This window comes from Diaphorina citri, unplaced genomic scaffold (assembly GCF_000475195.1).
Source record: "Diaphorina citri unplaced genomic scaffold, Diaci psyllid genome assembly version 1.1 scaffold574, whole genome shotgun sequence".
NCBI classification, from domain to species: Eukaryota; Metazoa; Arthropoda; class Insecta; order Hemiptera; family Psyllidae; genus Diaphorina; species Diaphorina citri.
The window spans coordinates 46,176-67,779 of NW_007378008.1; the positions used below are offsets into that span (position 1 = coordinate 46,176).

At 43.0% G+C, this 21,604-nt stretch overlaps 4 protein-coding genes across 4 annotated transcripts in view; 2 read left to right on the plus strand and 2 right to left on the minus strand.

The window, feature by feature from the left end:
- LOC113467869 overlaps positions 1 to 7,535 on the minus strand; it is a 25,345-nt gene extending 17,810 nt beyond the window's left edge. The window contains exons 1-2 of the mRNA XM_026824327.1: positions 7,349 to 7,535; positions 6,159 to 6,993 (exon numbers count right to left, since the gene is read on the minus strand). Coding sequence (XP_026680128.1) covers positions 6,159 to 6,993; positions 7,349 to 7,535 — 1,022 coding nt within the window. The remainder of the gene's footprint in view (positions 1 to 6,158; positions 6,994 to 7,348) is intronic.
- LOC103510213 lies at positions 1,672 to 4,462 on the plus strand. Its single transcript, XM_026824325.1, has 4 exons — positions 1,672 to 1,791; positions 2,199 to 2,370; positions 2,600 to 2,749; positions 3,770 to 4,462. Exons 1-4 carry the CDS (start codon positions 1,699 to 1,701, stop codon positions 4,171 to 4,173), a joined length of 819 nt encoding a protein of 272 aa, XP_026680126.1. The 5' UTR covers positions 1,672 to 1,698; the 3' UTR covers positions 4,174 to 4,462.
- A 1,212-nt stretch (positions 7,536 to 8,747) lies between the features above and the next one.
- The window catches only part of LOC103510215, a 31,257-nt gene continuing 18,400 nt past the window's right edge, over positions 8,748 to 21,604 (minus strand). The window contains exons 2-3 of the mRNA XM_008474862.2: positions 9,417 to 10,146; positions 8,748 to 9,217 (exon numbers count right to left, since the gene is read on the minus strand). Coding sequence (XP_008473084.1) covers positions 8,748 to 9,217; positions 9,417 to 10,146 — 1,200 coding nt within the window. The remainder of the gene's footprint in view (positions 9,218 to 9,416; positions 10,147 to 21,604) is intronic.
- LOC113467867 (cystatin-like) lies at positions 17,728 to 20,683 on the plus strand. The gene is made up of 2 exons (XM_026824326.1): positions 17,728 to 17,798; positions 20,031 to 20,683. The coding sequence occupies exons 1-2, from the start codon at positions 17,781 to 17,783 to the stop codon at positions 20,673 to 20,675; spliced, it is 663 nt and encodes a 220-aa protein (XP_026680127.1). The 5' UTR covers positions 17,728 to 17,780; the 3' UTR covers positions 20,676 to 20,683.

Genomic DNA, 21,604 nt, shown 5'->3' on the forward strand with positions numbered 1-21,604 from the left:
AGAGAGAGAGAGAGAGAGAGAGAGAGAGAGAGAGAGAAAAGAAGGAAGAAAGAGACGGAGAGGGAGGTTTTTGATTCTCAGTTTAACACGTTGATCCCTCATGTCAGATAAAATGCGGGCAAAGAAAAGAGTGACAGCTTGATTCCGCCCTGTCCTACATTTGGTACCTTTCCCCTTCTTTATCTCAACTTTCCAATGTTTATTTCACTTTTTTACTTTCCATTCCATGTTACGTCTTCTCCGTCCTCCTGTATGGCGTAGAAAGCTGGACAGTAACAAAAGAAACCACAAAAAAGCTTGAAGCGTTTGAACTATGGCTGTACAGGAGAATGCTGAAAATCCCGTGGACGCAAAAAGTCACCAACATCGAAGTACTCCGACGGATGAAGAAGGAGCCAGAGCTGGTAAACACAGTAAAATGCCGCAAACTCGGATACCTCGGCCATATCATGAGGAACACGGAAAGATATGGTCTTCTCCAACAAATCTTGCAAGGTAAAATCAATAGCAAGAGAGGTCCCGGCAGAAGAAGAATCTCGTGGTTGGCTAACCTCAGAATCTGGTTCGGCAAATCATCAGCCGAACTTTTCCGGATTGCCACCAACAAGATAAAAATAGCCATGATGATCGCCAACTTTCGGAACGGATAGGCACTCAAAGAAGAAGAAGATAACGCTAAGTCAGGGGAAATCGAATCTACAAAGTCAGGGGACTAAGGCGTTTCGTGACGGGGGCTTTACCCTAAGGTCAGCGACACTACCCACCTTTTCACATTAACCTCACATACACTGAAAAAAAAAGAAACTAGGGTGCCGGAAGCCTAATCTGAAGACTGGGTTCCGGCACCCTAATATTGAACTTTATATCGGTAAGCTGGATACTATAATATTGCATTTCAACAGCCTAAATCAGGGGAAGTAACCCAATTTATCTCTACAATAATATTGTTAAGTACATATTTTATCTTTTTATATTAAAGGTTATTTTTTTTTATCGACTCTTACCATCAATATGTTTCAGCTGGTCAATCTCCAGCTGTGTTGTGTTGAGGAAGTTCAACAAGTGATGTTCTCCTGTGAGTATGTCCCACTGATGTAGTTCTGAAATGAAAACACTCAGGTTAAGTAACGTGCGCGGTTCAGAGGTGACCCTTCACTTCAGGTGGTGTTGGCACTAGTAGGCTGTTCATAATAATAATAATAGACTCTTGAGTGGAAGGTAACCACTAGGTGAGGTTAACGCCGGAGGCGTTTTCTACCACCTAACCCTTAGAGCAAGGTGAGGGTGACACCTTTTCCTTGGGAACTTCTGTTTGTTCCAAATCAGGGGTTTGGTCGATTTCAGTCTCTTTTGTTAGTCTATCCTGGGCAGGATGCTGGGATCTGTTGGGGCACATTCTGGCTGCATGTCCTTCCTGGCCACATGAATAACACTTCATGTTATCCACAGTCAGGTAGATCGTATTGGTTTCAGTATCCTGGGTAACTGTGATCGAATTGGGTACTCCATCTTTCTCTTGCACGAAAACTTGGCGTCTGTAAGAGAAGATATGGCTTAATCTCTCATCACGAAGTCCGGTGTGAACATAAGATACTGGGGAGAGAGGGTGGACATATTTCGATATCTCTGCATACAGAACGTCATTGGTGATGCTAGGATTCACGTGGTTAAAAAGAACTCTTCCTTCTCGATAACATCATGAGGACCGGTCTCGCTCAGTATGACTCGGATAATGAAACCGAGCTGCTTAATTTGGTCGAGAAGCTGAAACATTTGTACTATGAGTATTTGGTGAGTGAATTATGATAGTTTCATCCATTATAATACATACTGCAATACCTACTGTTTATTTGGGTATGTATTCTTTTTGTGTTTTTTGTCAGCCTCTCAATCAGCCCTAGGACAATTATTGCTTTGGGCTGATATTTGGTTTTGACTACAAAATTTTAAAGCCCTCATCCAGACTTGAGCTACTTCCACTTCCTGCTTCAGGTCCCCAAGTCAGACCCATATTTGGGTATGCATTATGGGTGTTCATTTTATTAATTACAGTACCTATGAGGGCTAGGTATTTGGTATGAATTGGAGCCAATTAATTATAGGACACAGAGCAATTGTTTTTGGGTTATATTTTTGATTCTCAAGCATTTAAAAGTTCTCAACATAATTAGAATCCCTCTCTCATTTTATTCTCACAGGCAAGTTCACTTAACAAGAGTAGTCTCAGCTACAAGAACATATCCTCGGTGTTAGACAGTCTACCACGAGTTTCAGGGCCTCTCCTACCCCATGAGATTGTTCTCTGCCATGATCTGGTACATTTCTGTATGCATCTAGATGTGGACCTGTCCAGAATTCAGCTCAATCTAGGTAAGGAATTCAACTGACTGTGTTCAGGAATTTAGCTAGACTGTTGGACAGTATACCATGAGGGTGTGAGCGCGTACGGCTTGCACGCTCTCTGCTTTACCACAAAGATTCATGATTTGCTTTGAACAAATTGAAAATATTCAACCCCTCCCTCGTCTAAAACCCAGTCACTAAAGTCTGATTCTTGTGTAGATAATTCATGATTTAATTTGACTTTCTTCTTTCCCAGTGCCTGAGAAGTGTGTGATCACGCTAACTCTTACAATGCCTTACTCACATGAGAAATCAGACCTGGATTATCAGTGTCGAGTTCTAATGGGGCCTGAACTAAGAGACCAAATCGAAGCTAACTTTATGAACCATCCCAAGTTTGGACAAGGTAAGTTGTGAGAAATTACCGAGTGTTTACTTTCCATTACCCTCGTATGGTAAGTTGTAACTAGTGTTCTAATGGGTCCTGAACTAAGAGATCAACTCGAAGCCAACTTTATGAACTATCCCAAGTTTGGACAAGGTAAGTTGTGAGAAATTACCGAGTGTTTACTTTCCATTACCCTCGTATGATAAGTTGTAACTAGTGTTCTAATGGGTCCTGAACTAAGAGACCAAATCGAAGCCAACTTTATGAACTATCCCAAGTTTGGACAAGGTAAGTTGTGAGAAATTACCGAGTGTTTACTTTCCATTACCCTCGTATAGTAAGTTGTAACTAGTGTTCTAATGGGGTTATGAACTATCCCAAATTTGGACAAGGTGAGAATTGTCAATATAGTCAATTTTCACTATTAAGTAGATAGTAGATCGTATAAAAGTGACCATCCATCCCGTTATACGTTATATGCCTCTCATCAGATGGGCGAGAAGAGACACAATACTTCCCATTTAGGTGCTGGGTCAACACGAGAACACCACAAAGTAACACCCGTAGAAATATTTGCAATTAAAAAACGAGTACAAATTGATGTCAATGGTGGGATTCAAACCTAGGACCTTCTGCAATTAATTAATAATTATAATTATTCCTATTTTCTCTCTCTCCCCAGACAAACCCATGCTGAAATACATCCGTCACATCACGTCACGTGTTCAGTCACACATTGACATTCTGGCCAGAGAAATATTTGCAATTAAAATACGAGTACAAATTAATGTCAATGGTGGGACTCAAACCTAGGACCTTCTGCAATTAATTAATAAGTATAAATATTCCTCTTTTCTCTCTCTCCCCAGACAAACCCATGCTGAAATACATCCGTCACATCACGTCACGTGTTCAGTCACACATTGACATTCTGGCCAGTCCCGTAGAAATATTTGCAATTAAAAAACGAGTACAAATTGATGTCAATGGTGGGATTCAAACCTAGGACCTTCTGCAGTTGATTCTCTCTCTCCCCAGACAAACCCATGCTGAAATACATCCGTCACATCACGTCACGTGTTCAGTCACACATTGACATTCTGGCCACGGCCCAGCGCCTGCGTCAGAGATTCCTCCTCTCCCTTCTCTCCACATCGGGTGTTTCCGTACTCGACTGGGACGCGTTCGGGTTTCGTTCGGCCTCGTTCCTCTACTCGAGCGGCGCGTTTCATTGGATGGTTCGCTTAGCTCTGGGTTCCACGGAGGTCACAGCACGACTGGTGTCGATTTACACGCCGTTCAGTTGTCCCCTGACGAGCGTGTCGCTGGAGAGTGACGCGCGCGGGTTGTTGGTGAAGCTCGCCAATGCGGAGCGACATCGACACCAGTGTGTACGCGGCTTCCTCGCGGAGATTGTGACCAATGAGAGAGAGGTGGGGTGAGTGGGAGGGGATTATAATATACCTGAGCTCATTCTCAGGTCCTTAATCTGAACTTTTTCTTCTTCTTCTTCTTCTTCTTCTTCTTCTTCTTCTTCTTCTTCTTCTTCTTCTTCTTTTTTTCTCCTCTAACTTTTGACATTTGAATTAACCAATCTGATTGGTTGATTAAAAAAAAAGAAAAATCGAAAATTTCAGCCAATCAGTTTTGCTTAATCCAAGAGAGTTTAAATGCCCTTTAAAGACCCGGCGATAAGCTGTATTTTCCTTTCATTAACAGAATGAAGAAAAAGAATTAAAAAAAAAATGTGTTAATAAATTTGTACCTAAATTGGTCTGTAAATAAATTTAATTTTAATATTTTGTATATCTTTTTACATTCTTGGTTTTGTTTATTTTCTTATTTACAGAATATGTATGACATTTGTCTGGCTGGGGGACGTTAAACAGGGAGTAGACCAGCTTCGTCTCGCTGGGGGACTATAAACAGGGAGTATACCAGCCTGAATTTCCCTTGCTGAAGAAATAGCAAGGGTTGAGAGGGAAGGGCATCCACTCGTAAAATTTGTAGCCAAAACCAAATGTCAGCCCAAAGCAATCACCCTAGTTAGGGCTGACTATGAGGCTGACGAAAAACACCGACCCCGTCTGCACACGGGAAAAGTATTAGTATTAGTATTAGTGCTTTATTTAGACTGTCGAATTAGGACATGTAGTCCCTTTATCTCAACAGTTTGGGGGACTATAAGGGGGACCCCAGAAAAGGTGAAGAAGAAGAAGACAGAATATGTATGACAGTTGACAGAGTAGGTATGTGAAAAAAAAAAAAAAAAAGGAAAAAAACCGGCCACTGTTATCTTCTTCAAGGGGGGGCTTTGGATGTTTTTGAGTGCGCCAATGTACTTTTTGGGTACTTTTACATCGGAATAGGACTCTATCTCGAAAAAAAATTGTCATTTGGTTGAGCTTCTATAATTTTCGCGGGCAGCCATTTTTTCGTGATGACTTCAGTTCATGCGAGGTCGTAAACCATGGCTGTTTCAACGTTATTTTTTTTTGCGACATTTTAGGGGATTTAGGGACCGTTTTGGATGTTTTTGAGTGCGCCAATGCACTTTTTGGGTACTTTTATATCGGAATAGGACTCTATCTCGAAAAAAATTGTCATTTTGTTGAGCCCCTATAATTTTCGCGGGCAGCCATTTTTTTTGTGATGACGTCAGTTCATGTGTCAGTTCGTGATGACGTCAGTTCATGTGTAAACCATGGCTGTTTCAACGTTATTTTTTTTTTGCGACATTTTAGGGGATTTAGGGACCGTTTTGGATGTTTTTGAGTGCGCCAATGCACTTTTTGGGTACTTTTATATCGGAATAGGACTCTATCTCGAAAAAAATTGTCATTTTGTTGAGCCCCTATAATTTTCGCGGGCAGCCATTTTTTTTGTGATGACGTCAGTTCATGTGTCAGTTCGTGATGACGTCAGTTCATGTGTAAACCATGGCTGTTTCAACGTTATTTTTTTTTTGCGACATTTTAGGGGATTTAGGGACCGTTTTGGATGTTTTTGAGTGCGCCAATGCACTTTTTGGGTACTTTTACATCGGAATAGGACTCTATCTCGAAAAAAATTGTCATTTGGTTGAGCCCCATTGGACGAAAAATATTCCTACCTAGCTATAAAAGCAATGCGTTGCAGCTTCAAAAAGTACCATTCGAAACTTGGAAAACAAGGGAAAACTGCTCTCAGTTGGAAATATGTAAACATGGTTTTCCTCCCCTCCTTTGAATTAGGATGGAAAGTCGTATACCTACCTAGTATTAAGAAGTAGGTGCATATGTCAAAAAGAAAAAAAATCTGCTTCTCCCCTAACGGTGCCAGTAAACTTTTTGGTCTCGCGTGACCACTGCTCTACGAACTTGGTAGACTCCGTAGAGAATGTTCTCACGAGACCAAGTCAAGCGAAGTTGAGTACCTGAACACTTACTTGGTCATGATTTTCTCCCGCGGGGTTATAAACCGGTTCTGGTTGATGGCCATCTGTGATATCTGATAATTATACACACTCCGCTTCAGTCTGTTGGATCGGTTAGAGCAGCTCTTGCAACATTTAGGGTGGACGATTTTGATTTTCACCTTCCCCATGCAGGGGGCTGCGGCTTTCATTACTTTCGTCGAAGGATCCCGTCTTGGTTTTGCCGAGTGTCTCCGGTTTAGACTCTGAGGTTTAGTCTCATTGATAATCTCCTCTTCTACTTCATCAATCTCCTCTTCCACTTCCGAAGTGTCTTGATGGAGACCGCCTCTAGCGCTGTCAAACGATTGCTCAGGGTAGAACACGGTTGAGTTGTGAGCCTTCGGCCGTCGCTTTCGACCGCATGCCTTGTGTTTGCAACCGTCACGTTTGTGTTCTCGGGATGAAGGGCAGAGATGTGTCTTGCATCGAGTCTTTCTCTTGTTTTTGCTGTGTTTGGGTTCTGGTATCTCTGGTGCATCATCTGAATCTGGTTCAGAGAGGTTCGCAACATCCGACACTTTAGATTTGGTCCGTCTTCCTTTCCGCTTCGCTCTGGGGTAGCCATGCAACAAAATCGTGTACCCAAACTCTTCCCTCCAGAATCTATAAATGTGGTTGGACATTTTGGCCGCCGTCAGTGGCCGACAAGGGATGCTGTTTCGGACCACACTCAACCTGAGCCGCCAATTGGCGGCGTTGGCGAGGAAGAAATAGACGCCAACAAGACTCTCGTCATAGGTATGGACGTTGAGGTTGAGACGGGCCAGGATAGACCAGGATTGAGTGGTGGGCATCTCGTGAACTCCTGGGGGAACGGATTAGGGAAAGAGGTTGTTGAATACAGACACATTCTCTCATCCCTTGTTATCTACCAGGTAGTACAGATAGGTACATACTTCGTTTTCAAGCTAAAAGGATACTCTTTCTGCAATATTTATTCTACTCCAAAAAAATAATTATTATTTTTAGGTACCTAGGTATGCCGAAAATTTCGAAGTCCGCAAATTTATCGAGGTAGATAGGGCTTTGAATCGCGAGGTTGGTGGTTCGAGTCCAAGTCAAGTCATGTAATTTAGAGACTAGTCCTGTGTAGTCAAAATTTGAAAACTTAAATGATAAAAGGTCAGATATCTTGTCGACAAATGAATTACGTGACTTACCGGATAGTTCAATAATATGAGCATGGTGCCGAAGATCTAATGAGATAACATCCACCGTTTCAACACCAGGAGTCGCTGCCAGCAATGTGAAGAACTCGCTCGCATTTCTCTCGATAATATCCCCAAGTAGGGAGTTCAGAATGTCCTGTGTATTAAGGAGGGAACGACATTTTTGACAAGCAGTCATACTTATTAACATCACCATTCGAAGATTCCTTTTTTATTTAGGTTAGATATGTTGGTAGGTATGTAATAAGTATTCCGGTAGGTATACCTTATTCATGTCTTCATAAAACAGGAACAGGACATTAGTGTTATGCCTGTGACTCCAGCCTTCCTTTACATAGTCATGTGTATTAAGGAGGGAAAGACATTTTTGACAAGCAGTCATACTTATTAACATCACCATTCAAAGATTCCTTTTTTATTTAGGTAGGTAGGTATGTATTCCGGTAGGTATACCTTATTCATGTCTTCATAAAACAGGAACAGGACATTAGTGTTATGCCTGTGACTCCAGCCTTCCTTTACATGATTCCAATATGGTGCCCAGCCCACTGGAAATAAATAAATTAATTTAATTAATAAATCTAGCTACCTATAGGTAGGTACATAATATGTACCTATGTGAGTAAATACCTACTCCTGATGAATACCTTGAGTGCCACAAGCTTCAAAGGTCTTGTCACGGAACACCTATCTATCCTGAAGCTTAATAATCTATTCCATTATTATTCTTTCGTCTTCTCTTTTCCCTTCTCTTCTTTCCCCTATTTTTCTATCCCGCCGACAGGTTTATCCTGTTGGCGATTGTTGGTTGGGTGGAAGAGCTCACAGTGTGAGAATCCTGCCATTAAAGCCTTAAAAAAAATATGTGGGTAATTTATTGTCATTTTGCGTTAGGTATATATAAGGTTAGGTTATACCGAGATTTATTTTTAGGTTCGGGTGATAGTAGGGTGCAAAAAAATCATTTTTTGAGCTCCTTGAGCATAGGTAATAATACCTAGGTACCTCTTATTTGTAGGGAAATTTACTTATAACAGTTATAACTCAACAAATTTGCATCTGAGTCATTTGATTTGTCTATTTGTTGGGCGGTGATTCTGAAGAGCTAGCAGTTAGCGGTTCCATTTGGCACCACGAAGAAAATTTCCTAGATTTTAGGACCATGTCCGAAGTAATATCTCCACCTCATTCACTTTTTTTTTTTTTTTTTTACGCAACCCGGAGGACCAAATGTTCAACTGATAGTTTTATGTACGCTTTTTTTATCACGAAAACTGGAAAAAGATAACCACTTGAAGAGACAATTCTCTCCAAGTCAAGGCACTAACTTACCTTCAGGTAATTTCAAACTTTCAGCGGTGTATAACCATTTCAGGATATGACAAAATATTTAGTATTTGTCCGAGAAGAGATACAAGCTAGACTGTGGTATCAAGTCATGGTAAATGAAATCCCCTTCCTCCTCACCCTCTTCTGCTTCATGACTCTCAAACACACACGTAGAACCTGCCACCAAATCTTCCTCAGAAGTGAAAGACGTCTGATGTTCAAATGTGGACGGAACGTAGAGCGTTTCTAGACTGACGAGATGGGAATAGAAATCGGGGAACTCAAGCCACGTGCAGATTTCGTCACAAGGTGGAAGATCGCCATCGTCTTCGTCTTCATTCTCCTCTTCCCTCAGCGTTTGCTTCTTTTCAGGTATGGAAGTTCTGGTGAGATCTTTAATTCTGGATTCGTCCTCTGTGTGATTTTGTGAAGATTGGAGTGGAGGACGTTTTGTTCGTATTCTTCTGACGGGGCAGAATATCTGGATGTGTCCGATGGCGTTTGAGCTGGGAATTTTCTCTTTCAGAATTCCTGAAAAGTGAGAATACATCAAAATTGCGTCTCTGGCTTTAAGGAAAGGGACGAAGTAATTACGTTATCAATGAAAAAAAAAAAATCAAATTAAGATTTATTAAAAATTCAGTCGATATTATGCATATTTCTCCCGAGAAGTTGCTTCAACTTGATATTCCTAAATATCCCCCTCAGTACTTTCACTATGGGAACTCACCTTTCTCATACGCCCATTGGTTGTACCGAATGTCCCTCCAATGCTTGGCGTAAGTTCTCAAATGACACTGACAGATCACCACCTGAATATTCACCGGCACTCCCGTCCGCAAGTTGGGCACCGCTGCCGCATCCACAAGCGCCAGCACGTATCTCTCAAACCCCGCGATATCAACACTCTCCGCACTCGGTGTTCCTACATTACGACTGCCGTTAGCCTCCATCGATCCCGAGGCCGGGTCAGCGTCTTTCCTACGCGGGACATTCTGATCGATGAGACCCCACATGTCCGAGGCGGAAGCATCCCTCGCCTCAACGCAGTGTGAGAAGCACCCCGTCAAGAGATTGCTGATGCGGGCGAAACCACTCACTCCCGCCACTACCAGAATCCCTTTGACAAGCAGCGGCAGCCAGAGCTGACGGGACGAAATGAACGGGACAAGAACCTGTCCAGTCTCGTCACAAGGGAGGAAGTCATCGACAACGATTCGTCTCCATTTCCCCAGATAGAACAACCTGACGAGGTACTTCCCATGAGGGTTGTACTCGGGTTTGTGCACGTGTGTCCAGGGCTCCCAGCTGGCGCCCTCTGTTGGGGTCTTGAAGTAGCTGAGGAACGAAACGTTCTTGAGACAGTACAGAATGGTGCGCAACAGTTCGGTCTCCATGAGGTGACGGTTGGAAGCAAACACCTCTTGTTGAATGAAAGGGGGCTGGTTGGGTTCTATCACCTGTTGGGAAGATTTCAGCATTATTCCCTCAGAACTCTTAGAAGTAATACAAAGGGTCTTCTAATTCTTTTTCTTCGCCTTTTCCCGTGTACACACGGGGTCGGCGTGTTTCGTCAGCCTCTCGATCAGCCCTAACTAGGGTAATTGCTTTTAGAGTGATGTTCTTCCCCCTCTTTGCGCTATTTTTCATTAACTATATTCGGTGTTGAAGTTTCCCGCTTTTATTTCACAGCACTCCCTATGAAATCATTCCTGATATGAAATCCTGTGAACGCTGATCACCTTAATACCTGTCCCCTCCTGGACATCACCTCTCACATCGTGGAAAAATATTGGGACGGAAGAGGGAGACTAGAGTGATGTTCTTCCCCCTCTTTGCGCTATTTTTCATTAACTATATTTGGTGTTGAAGTTTCCCGCTTTTATTTCACAGCACTCCCTATGAAATCATTCCTGTGAACGCTGATCACCTTAATACCTGTCCCCTCCTGGACATCACCTCTCACATCGTGGAAAAATATTGGGACGGAAGAGGGAGAATGGGCCTAATGGTCAATAAGTTCCTTAACATGTGACAACAACATTTCATACCAAACATTGAAACCAAAGAATAAGGCTTTTTTTCAATAGGTATAAAATTTTGCTAATCTTTAAGATTTCTATATTTTCTATTTTTATTATTATTATTTTGGTACCTATCTACTTATAGACATCTATGGAGTCGACGTTCTTATACAAATCTAAATATACACAAAAGATCGTTTTTTCAATAGGTATAAAATTTTGCTAATCTTTAAGATTTCTATTTTTATTGTTATTATTTTGGTACCTATCTACTTATAGACATCTATGGAGTCGACGTTCTTATACAAATCTAAATATACACAAAAGATCGTCAACCCCAGTATATTTCCACGAATCTCATAGATAGATATGTGCATCGGCAGGGATTCAAACCCGCACCCTTAGGCTTACCCGGCGAGCACCTAACTGCTACTGAGACTCAACAATATGAGACGCAACTAGATAATAATAATAGTGCTTATTTATATTGCTCGCATAGGACTGAAAAGTCCCTTTACTTCAGCAGTAGGCTACTACTATTATTGTGGTCAAATTCTCAAATTGTTTAGAGGATAAATTTCCATACCTCGGCTGGGATTGAACCCACGCCCTCCTCTTTACCAGGCGAGCGTCTTGACCAATACACCACCGAAGCAGCAAAGTATTTATACTACTTATCTCTAGGCAGTCTAATAAAATTGTTTTGAGGATAAATTTCCATACCTCGGCTGGGATTGAGCCCACGCCCTCCTCTTTACCAGACGAGCGTCTTGACCAATACACCACCGAAGCAGCAAAGTATTTATACTACTTATCTCTAGGCAGTCTAGGTATACATCATGGTATGGTCGAGGGCTCTTGGGCTAATTCTTCTTCGAGTGAGAGGGAGTTGGTGAATCCTTGAGGTGAGAGGGAGAGCGTGAATTCTTGTGCGAGAGAAAAACCTTTGGGTGTGAATGAGATGGAGGAAAAGGTACACACTTTTCATCAGGAATGCCCAGGGCTTCTGGTAACTTCTTGGGCTAATTCTTCTTCGAGTGAGAGGGAGTTGGTGAATCCTTGAGGTGAGAGGGAGAGCGTGAATCCTTGTGCGAGAGAAAAACCTTTGGGTGTGAATGAGATGGAGGAAAAGGTACACACTTTTCATCAGGAATGCCCAGGGCTTCTGGTAACGTCTGGGTTACTTTGCCTTCGAAGAACCACCTGATACAGAAGAATCAGGGAGTTATAATAAAATTATGGTACAATCTCATGGGGGGAAAAACATAACACGCGTAACCTTAACCTCTCATAAAAAAATGGACTTAGTTGGCCCTCCACCTTGCAAAATAACCTAATTTTGGTCTTCATTAAGATTAAACTTTGAAGAGCCATAACCTTGATCCTTGTTCCCGTTGAAGTTTACACATGAGGTCTAAAAAGAAGGACTATTTTTCGTAACAATAACACAATAATTTGGTAACACCCAAGATAGATTAGCAGTTATTATAAAAGAAGGGTGATAATATAATTTGTTCTAGGGACCTAAGATTAGCTTTATTGGAGGAAATTTAGTGAAAAAAAAACTTACTTGAAAAATCGTGTTTCCGTGTTGATTCTAGTGTTGAATTCGGCCACAGGAATCTCAAATGCGGCCATTTCTTGACTTACTTGAAAAATCGTGTTTCCGTGTTGATTCTAGTGTTGAATTCGGCCACAGGAATCTCAAATGCGGCCATTTCTTGAGGCCACCCGGCCGCAGGATAAACTTGGTTACTTGATCCAATGACAAGAGCCACCTCGGCCTGTTGACAGAACTTATCTGAAATCACAAGACACAAGACATTGATTGAAGTTATCTGAAATCACACGACATAAGTACTCGTAAGACATTGATGGAGGATGCATCAGAGTCATTATCATCAATAACAATAGATACTTTTTATTGAGAGTCGTTTACAGAGGGAAACTACAAATAACAGATTCGTTGTTAACAATTTGATTGAAGATTTACCTAATTTATAGTAACCCAAGGCATGACCGGGTGACCTATTACTCATAAACAAGGGAGTGAAGTTATACTTCAAGATTAACAAGCTTTTAAGTTAACAGTCAACACAGCAACATTATAATACACCACATAAGTTTTACCTAATTTATAGTAACCCAAGGCATGACCGGGTGACCTTTTACTCATAAACAAGGGAGTGAAGTTATACTTCAAGATTAACAAGCTTTTAAGTTAACAGTCAACACAGCAACATTATAATACACCACACATGACCGGGTGACCTTTTACTCATAAACAAGGGAGTGAAGTTATACTTCAAGATTAACAAGCTTTTAAGTTAACACTCAACACAGCAACATTATAATACACCACCGTATAACCTATTATGAGTATACTCAGCTATCTTCGGCAGCGGTAAAGCTACCTCTACCTCATGATGATGAGGAGGAGGAGAATATTCATTTCCTTCTCTCATTCTGTCTTCCATCAGACCAAAATGTCACCGGTTTGCATTCTGCGGTCTCGTGTTCGATCCCCCGCGGGATGCCAGCTGGTAGACAATGGAAGGTTTGGCTTGACGTCAACCAAATTGAAAGCATTAGCCCCCATGACGTCGACAACGAAACACTATTCACGCCAACCACTTCGCGTACTATTTTGTCATAGTACCGAAATTAGGTCGGGTAAACAGAACCACTGACGTCATCACGAATTCATGAATGAGATTTATTTTCCCTTTGGAAAAAATTTCTAGGAGAGCTACAAACAATATTTCAGCACTATGGCGAAGATACCACTATTGAGATAGTCTTTGGTTTTCATACCAAATTCAATGAAGGCACCAAATGTATCCGTACTTTGTCGTTTTTCAGGGGAAAGATTCGACGTGATCATCGACACCCGAAACAAGCCCGTCTCCACCTACTGGATTCTCGTGCAGGGAGTTCCCACTTGTGCCAACCAGAATGCCCTCATCCTAGCCCTCTAAGTACACCGGAAGAAGCCTGGAAGAGAAGGAATTTGAACTTTTGTCCTAGCATACCAGGGATTGCTCGTCCTAGCTTAACAGGGTATGCTATGTATCAAGGACATGTTGCCAGCTGGTAGACAATGGAAGGTTTGGCTTGACGTCAACCAAATTGAAAGCATTAACCCCCATGACGTCGACAACGAAACACTATTCACACCAACCACTTCGCGTACTATTTTGTCATAGTACCGAAATTAGGTCGGGTAAACAGAACCACTGACGTCATCACGAATACATGTTGTACAAGGTGAGAAATAGTGAGGGTGCATGACGGAGGTTTGCCCTGGACAATATGATGAGAACCATGGTTACTACTTTAAGGGGATGTAGGATGTCTTTTCCCGGCTTTGTTAGTTTTCCTCTCCAATTTTGATCATTTTCACAATTTGGCGGTGGCCCGGCCCCTCTCCCTCGAGCTTGATGTTTGTCGTTTGCCGTAGGCTAGGCTCCGAAAATTTGGAGCATCCCCCATACATCACTATTTGGAGTCCTTTGCCGTAGGCTTGGCTCCGAAAATTTGGAGCATCCCCCATACATCACTATTTGGACTCTCGCCCCTTCCCTCGACATAATCCTGGATACGGTCCTGCTTCACACTACTTCCGTTTCTTCCGATGTCGTTTTCAGAGATTTTGGGTCCGTAAGAGCCCATTGCCCCTAGCAGTAACCTCAAGTATGATTCTTAAGTCCAGTTGCTTCCTAGTCTGAATGATTCAAAGTAAACACAAGTTATTATTTGTGAACTTGAACATTGTACCACATAATTTTATACTTAAACATTGTACCACACAGTTTCACTGCTTTATGTGCATTGTGCAATTAAGAGAAAGATTATCAATATCTGATTTGGACCCTCATCCTAGCCCTAAGAACACCGGAAGAGAAGGAATTTGAACTTTTGTCCTAGCATACCAGGGATTGCTCGTCCTTGCTTAACAGGGTATGCTATGTATCAAGGACATGCCACAGAGATTTCAGGTGGCGGACCAGTGATGAGGAAGTGACACATTGGTGTAGGCTTTGTCAAATTGGCGCGCGCGTGTAAAGCACTCTGATTAGGTCCAATAAGAACGTCGCTATCAGGGTATCAATCAAAATTGTCACGAGATAGGTGAAAAGTTCATAAGATCTAATAAACGACTTGGTATGTTTGAAATCATAGAACATTATGTTTTTCTTGACAATCGCATTGAACGATCCGTGTTTGTTGCGTTTCAGATGAGAGTTGAGTGTGCAGAACGACCGTCTAATGTTGATGAGGAGTATGACAAATTGTAACTCGAGTAGGATGGATGTCAGGGAGGCTATAGTGTAGATAAAAACGAAATAGGAACTATAAAATGACACTAGGTAGCGGAATACTTGACCCAACAAATGGGACGTGAGGATCAAACAGGTGAATAGGAAGTCCCCCATTCGATGATGGTGTGGTTGGATTTTTTCCTGAAAAGCGACAAACAAACAGTAAGATGACATAAGATCATAAAATGACGATAGTACCTCCAAGACTACCGCAGGGAAAGAGTAAAGAGTAACTTTCGAAAATTTTGATTTGATACTTGGCACCAAATTTTTCACCACAAACAGTTTTTTTAGGGGATACCATTAATTTTTTGCTACTCATTTTCCTTACCTGGTCAGGTCCGTCCTGAAACATTTGAACATTGTAGTCGATATAGTTCGTTTTTCAGGGGATACCATTAATTTTTTGCTACTCATTTTCCTTACCTGGTCAGGTCCGTCCTGAAACATTTGAACATTGTAGTCGATATAGTTCTTTTGATTTCTTCAGAATTTGGTGCTGATTTTTGGACATCTTTGTGGATTTCTTTCTTAGCAGCGGAATCAGGTTGAACATCTTTGACATTTCCAGTATTTGGAGCTGATTTTTGGACACCTTTAATTTCTTGATCAACTGAATCAGGTTGAACATCTTTGACATTTTTACTATTCGGTTCTGATTTTTCGACATCTTTGAAATTGTCATGCTGAGGTGCTGATTCACATTGGACATCTTCATTGTCAGGCCTGGAACATTGACCTTCTTTGATATGGGCGTGGTAATTCGTACTGGTAAGAAGGAGTCACCATTTTGTTTTCGTGGATTTCTTGGTCAGCTGCTGAATCAGGTTGAACATCTTTGATTTCTTCAGAATTTGGTGCTGATTTTCGGACATCTTTGTGGATTTCTTTCTTAGCAGCGGATTCAGGTTGAACATCTTTGACATTTCCAGTATTTGGAGCTGATTTTTGGACACCTTTAATTTCTTGATCAACTGAATCAGGTTGAACATCTTTGACATTTTCACTATTCGGTTCTGATTTTTCGACATCTTTGAAATTGTCATGCTGAGGTGCTGATTCACATTGGACATCTTCATTATCAGGCCTGGAACATTGACCTTCTTTGATATGGGCGTCTTTTTCTCGATCAGCATCTGATTTATGGGCGTCTTCGGCGTTTTTTGCTGCACTATTCGGTTCTGATTTTTCGACGTCTTTGAAATTGTCATGCTGAGGTGCTGATTCACATTGGACATCTTCATTGTCAGGCCTGGAACATTGACCTTCTTTGATATGGGCGTCTTTTTCTCGATCAGCATCTGATTTATGGGCGTCTTCGGCGTTTTTTGCTGTCGTTTTTGGTTCATTTTCGTCCGCCACGATTGACACTATAGACTCCATGGCTGGTTTGTTACCGGTGTGATACGGACATTTGGAGAGGTCAGCATCAGGTTGTGCTGAATGACCTTGAGAGAGAACGAAGCAGAATGCGATGCTGATCAAGAGGAGTGACGTGTGCTGACTCGACATGGTCTGTGAAGAAGAGACTAGCTAATTCTAGTCGTGTCTTTGAGTGATGCAGGCCAAACTTAAGCTGGTGCGGGCGAAAAACGGTGCGAATAATGGCCAAATATCTAGGCAGAACGGTATGACTCTTTTTAGCGAAGAGGTTTGATAGAGGGAACTGTAACAACTAAGATCTTATCGTTAACGAAAGTGAAGAGAGAAGGAAAAGAAAAGAGGATGTGGGAGAAAGTCAGTCTTTCCAACCTTATCTGTTTAGGATAATATCTAGGACGGGATTCACGGGATGAACAAATGACCACACTTCAGAATATACCTACCTAACAGGTAGGTTCACATTATCTACACATATCTGCCTCGGTAGCGTATAGTGGTCAAGACGCTCGCCTGGTAAACAGGAGGGCGTGGGTTCGATCCCAGCCGAGGCGTGGAATTTTATCCTCATTTATTTGAGAGTGTGACCACATAATAATGGAGCTCTAAGGGTTAGGTGGTAGAAAACGCCTCCTCAACATCTCTTCATCCCTAGCAGAGTTATCCCAAGACGCCGACCTGGACTTCAAGAAGTTCGCCTCTCAACTTATCGTCAAGGACACCTCCCTCCTCCGTACATCCAACGCTTCCCATCAGCTGGGGCAGATCTACATCATCCAGCAACACGTTGAGCCCGCCTCCTCAGATGGCCTCCAGGTGTATCTGCAGTTCACAGCCGTGGCCACTTGCACCGTCTCCCTTGATTGCGAAGACGAGATTCGGCTCTGCCGGGCGAGGTTCAACTTGGATCAGGCTGGTATGAAAGATGACGTCACCCAGTGTGAGCCTTTGCCCGTGATGGTGGTTCCGGTACGTTGTGATGCCGGTAGCAAGCAGATCCGTTCGGGTGATCCAGCCGCTGAGATGAAGAAGGAGATGGAGTCCGTGCTCCCTGGAGGATCTGATCCTCGCGGGAGTGAGGTTCAGGAGCTTTGTCCCCATGGGAGAAGCGGTCTCCCAGCGACTAAACCTCAGGAGGAAGACAGTCCTCCAAAGCCTCATACCAGATGGGAACAAATCAGACTCATCGCGGACTACGCCATGATCCAGCTGGACGAAATCGACGGCGACAACTACAGACGCATTGCCCTCGACGTCCTGAGCATACGAGAGCAGCTCAACGGTCTCCCAGCGACTAAACCTCAGGAGGACAGTCCTCCAAAGCCTCATACCAGATGGGAACAAATCAGACTCATCGCGGACTACGCCATGATCCAGCTGGACGAAATCGACGGCGTTAATTTAAGACCGGTTTTAGCGTTACCTATGTTAAGCTACGCCGAGGAAGGCCAATTCAGATAACACTTCAGTCGATCATTTAAGACCGGTTTTAGCGTCACCTATGTTAAGCTACGCCGAGCAAAGCCAATAAATTGATAACACTTCAGTCGATCATTTAAGACCGGTTTTAGCGTTACCTATGTTAAGCTACGCCGAGGAAGGCCAATAAATGTGGATGTGAGAAACATTATATTGGGAATAAAGGGAGAACGGGCTCTAGTCTTGATTTTTAAATCATTACTTGAAAGTAAAATCAAATCAAGAATGATAATAAATGGATGGGTGACTGAAACATTATATTGGGAATAAAGGGAGAACGGGCTCTAGTCTTGATTTTTAAATCATTACTTGAAAGTAAAATCAAAAAATCAAATCAAGAATGATAATAAACTGAATATTAAACATATTAGGTAGGTACATAGGTATTGATTTTCTCTAATCACGATCGAATAAACTACGGGCTTAAAAATTCCCGGAGGGACGGGCCCAGCTTGTTGTGTATGCTAGATTGCATATGGAGTTCCACTATTTACCATCTGGTATGTGTAAACACTGACTATTTTGCTGCCTATTACTATTATGACTATTTTGCTGATAATATATTCCTCATCACGAAATGGCTATGAAAAATTTTGTTCGGTTTTACGGAATCCAACGTCAACAACAATGTAGATTATCCATATACAGACATATCCCATGTTGTCGTCATTGTTAGCACAGCTGGCACCGGTCGATGTTTTGTCTGTGCGAGAATCAGTCCGGGGAATTCATTGTGTCGATAATAGTCGATACTGGCTAGAAGTCTCAGATTTGTTCCTCTTGACAGACGATAGGGTAAAATTCTATTTCAATAAAGTCTCGGGAACTCAAGAGAAAGTTAGTTGAAGATAGTTCAGTGTCTGGAGTGGTCCATTTTGTCTCTAGTTGTTGGAGCATCCTGGTTCATAAATCTACGTCCATTCTCTCCAACTGTACCCTCTCATCACGAAATGACTATGAAAAATTTTGTTCGATTTTACGGAATCCAACGTCAACAACAATGTAGATTATCCATATACAGACATATGCCATGTTGTCGTCATTGTTAGCACAACTGGCACCGGTCGATGTTTTGTCTGTGCGAGAATCAGTCCGGGGAATTCATTGTGTCGATAATAGTCGATACTGGCTAGAAGTCTCAGATTTGTTCCTCTTGACAGACGATAGGGAAAATTCTACTTCAATAAAGTCTCGAGAACTCAAGAGAAAGTTTTAGTTGAAGAAAGTCCAGTGTCTGGAGTGGTCCATTTTGTCTCTAGTTGTTGGAGCATCCTGGTTCATAAATCTACGTCCATTCTCTCCAACTGTACCCAAACCGTAATAGATCTACGAGAGATTAACTCCGTCATGTCCAGAAAGACCGGGATGCACACGTTCATCCGTGTCTGGATATCCGTCCTCCTTTCCCTCAACATCGCTTCATCCCTAGCAGAGTTATCCCAAGACGCCGACCTGGACTTCAAGAAGTTCGCCTCTCAACTTATCGCCAAGGACACCTCCCTCCTTCGTACATCCAACGCTTCCCATCAGCTGGGGCAGATCTACATCATCCAGCAACACGTTGAGCCCGCCTCCTCAGATGGCCTCCAGGTGTTGTAGCGCGTTGTCGGCTGCAAAACCATATGAAAATGATAGAGACCCTCTACAGCAGAGGTTCTCAAACTGGGGGGCGTGGAGACAAATCAGGGGGGGCGCGAGCTTTTCCTATATAAAAAAAAAATCAAATTTATACCAAAATTACCTACCAGGTACTTAGTCTCCAACTCTAGTATCTTGAGATTCCTTGATTGCGAAGACGAGATTCGGCTCTGCCGGGCGAGGTTCAATTTGGATCAGGCTGGTATGAAAGATGACGTCACCCAGTGTGAGCCTTTGCCCGTGATGATGGTTCCGGTACCTTGTGATGCCGGCAGCAAGCAGATCCGTTCGGGTGATCCAGCCGCTGAGATGAAGAAGGAGATGGAGTCCGTGCTCCCTGGAGGATCTGATCCTCGCGGGAGTGAGGTTCAGGAACTTTGTCCCCATGGGAGAAGCGGTCTCCCAGCGACTGAACCTCAGGAGGACAGTCCTCCAAAGCCTCATACCAGATGGGAACAAATCAGACTCATCGCCGACTACGCCATGATCCAGCTGGACGAAATCGACGGCGACAACTACAGACGCATTGCCCTCGACGTCCTGAGCATACGAGAGCAGCTCATTCTGGACGGGAGTGTTGTGCAGTACTCGCTGACGCTTGTCAGTATGTCTACAGCTTGCGTGGAGAGGAAGTCTCTCAGCGGGGAAGAGGGTTGTCTAAAGGAGCAGGTGGCCCCGATGGAGACTTGTAGTGTGGACTGTGTGAGGCCTGTTACCTCCGGCGAAGCGCCTCGCGTGGTGCGCTCCGTGTGCGCCCCGCAGGCGACACTCGCGCGGAGAGACATCGTCGGGAATCCGGTCGACGTTGCTACCACGGATGAAGAGGCTGCGGACGCGCTTAGCTTTGCTGTCGGCGTCATCTGTGAGGGCTCCTCCTCGACGAATAAACTCGGCTTTCTGAAGTTACTATCCAGTTCTCGTCAGGTGGTCGCTGGGATTCTCTTCACCTTCACGCTGCAAGTGACTCGCACGAGTTGCGAGAAGACGGATAGTTCGACTGATTGTCCGATAGAGGGCGCGGGTGATGAGAGTGATCCGGACTTCAACCAGTGTGTGGTGAAGGTGTGGGACCAAGCGTGGCGTAACCCGCGCTATACGGTGACGGACCTGAAGTGTGTGCGGCCCAATGCGAAGACTACCTCCTGATGGTGAATGACCTTCGTTCAGTTGTCCCCTGACGAGTGTGCCGCTGGAGAGTGACGCGCGCGGGTTGTTGGTGAAGCTCGCCAATGCGGAGCGACATCGACACCAGTGTGTTCGCGGCTTCCTCGCGGAGATTTTGACCAATGAGAGAGAGGTGGGGTGAGTGGGAGGGGATTATAATATACCTGAGCTCATTCTCAGGTCCTTAATCTGAGATTTTTCTTCTTCTTCTTCTTCTTCTTCTTCCTTCTTCTTCCTTCTTCTTCTTGTTCTTCTTCGTCTTCTTCTTCGTCTTCTACTTCTTCTTCTTCTTCTTCTTCTTCTTCTTCTTCTTTTTCTCCTTTAACTTTTGAATTAACCAGTCTGATTGGTTGATTTAAAAAAAAAAAAAAAAAAAATCCTCTTGGGGGGACCAGCGGCCCCCTTGACCCCAATTTTTTGGAGTCTGACGTACCTATTTAAGCGTATTTGAGTAAATTATGAGTGTATGGCCGCCATACACGCCCTACATGGACGCTACGCCACTGGTACCTACCTAGATTGGTAATGGGGACGTTTTTTACCCAAGTTTGGGAAGCCCTGAAATCTCCTCTGCGTAACGAGCAATGCGCTAACTTCACGGACATGATTTTTTTGTTTACTTTTTTTTCTAACCTCACTTTTGTTGAAATTTTGATTTTTTTCTTTTTTTGAAAATTTAAATTTTCTTCAACGTTCTGTGTTTTTAATTTTCCTGATTTCATTTCAAATTTGATTTCTCCATGTCATACAGTTTTCTGGTAAGTAGATAGAGTATTTGGGAATGATCACTTTTATCACGTAGGTACTTATGAAAGAAAGAAGTTGAACTTGAGGAGATTATGTGAGATGTGAGGCCATCTCTGATAAGGACTTTGTCAGAGAACTGTGAAAACTCACTCAGAAAAAGGCCC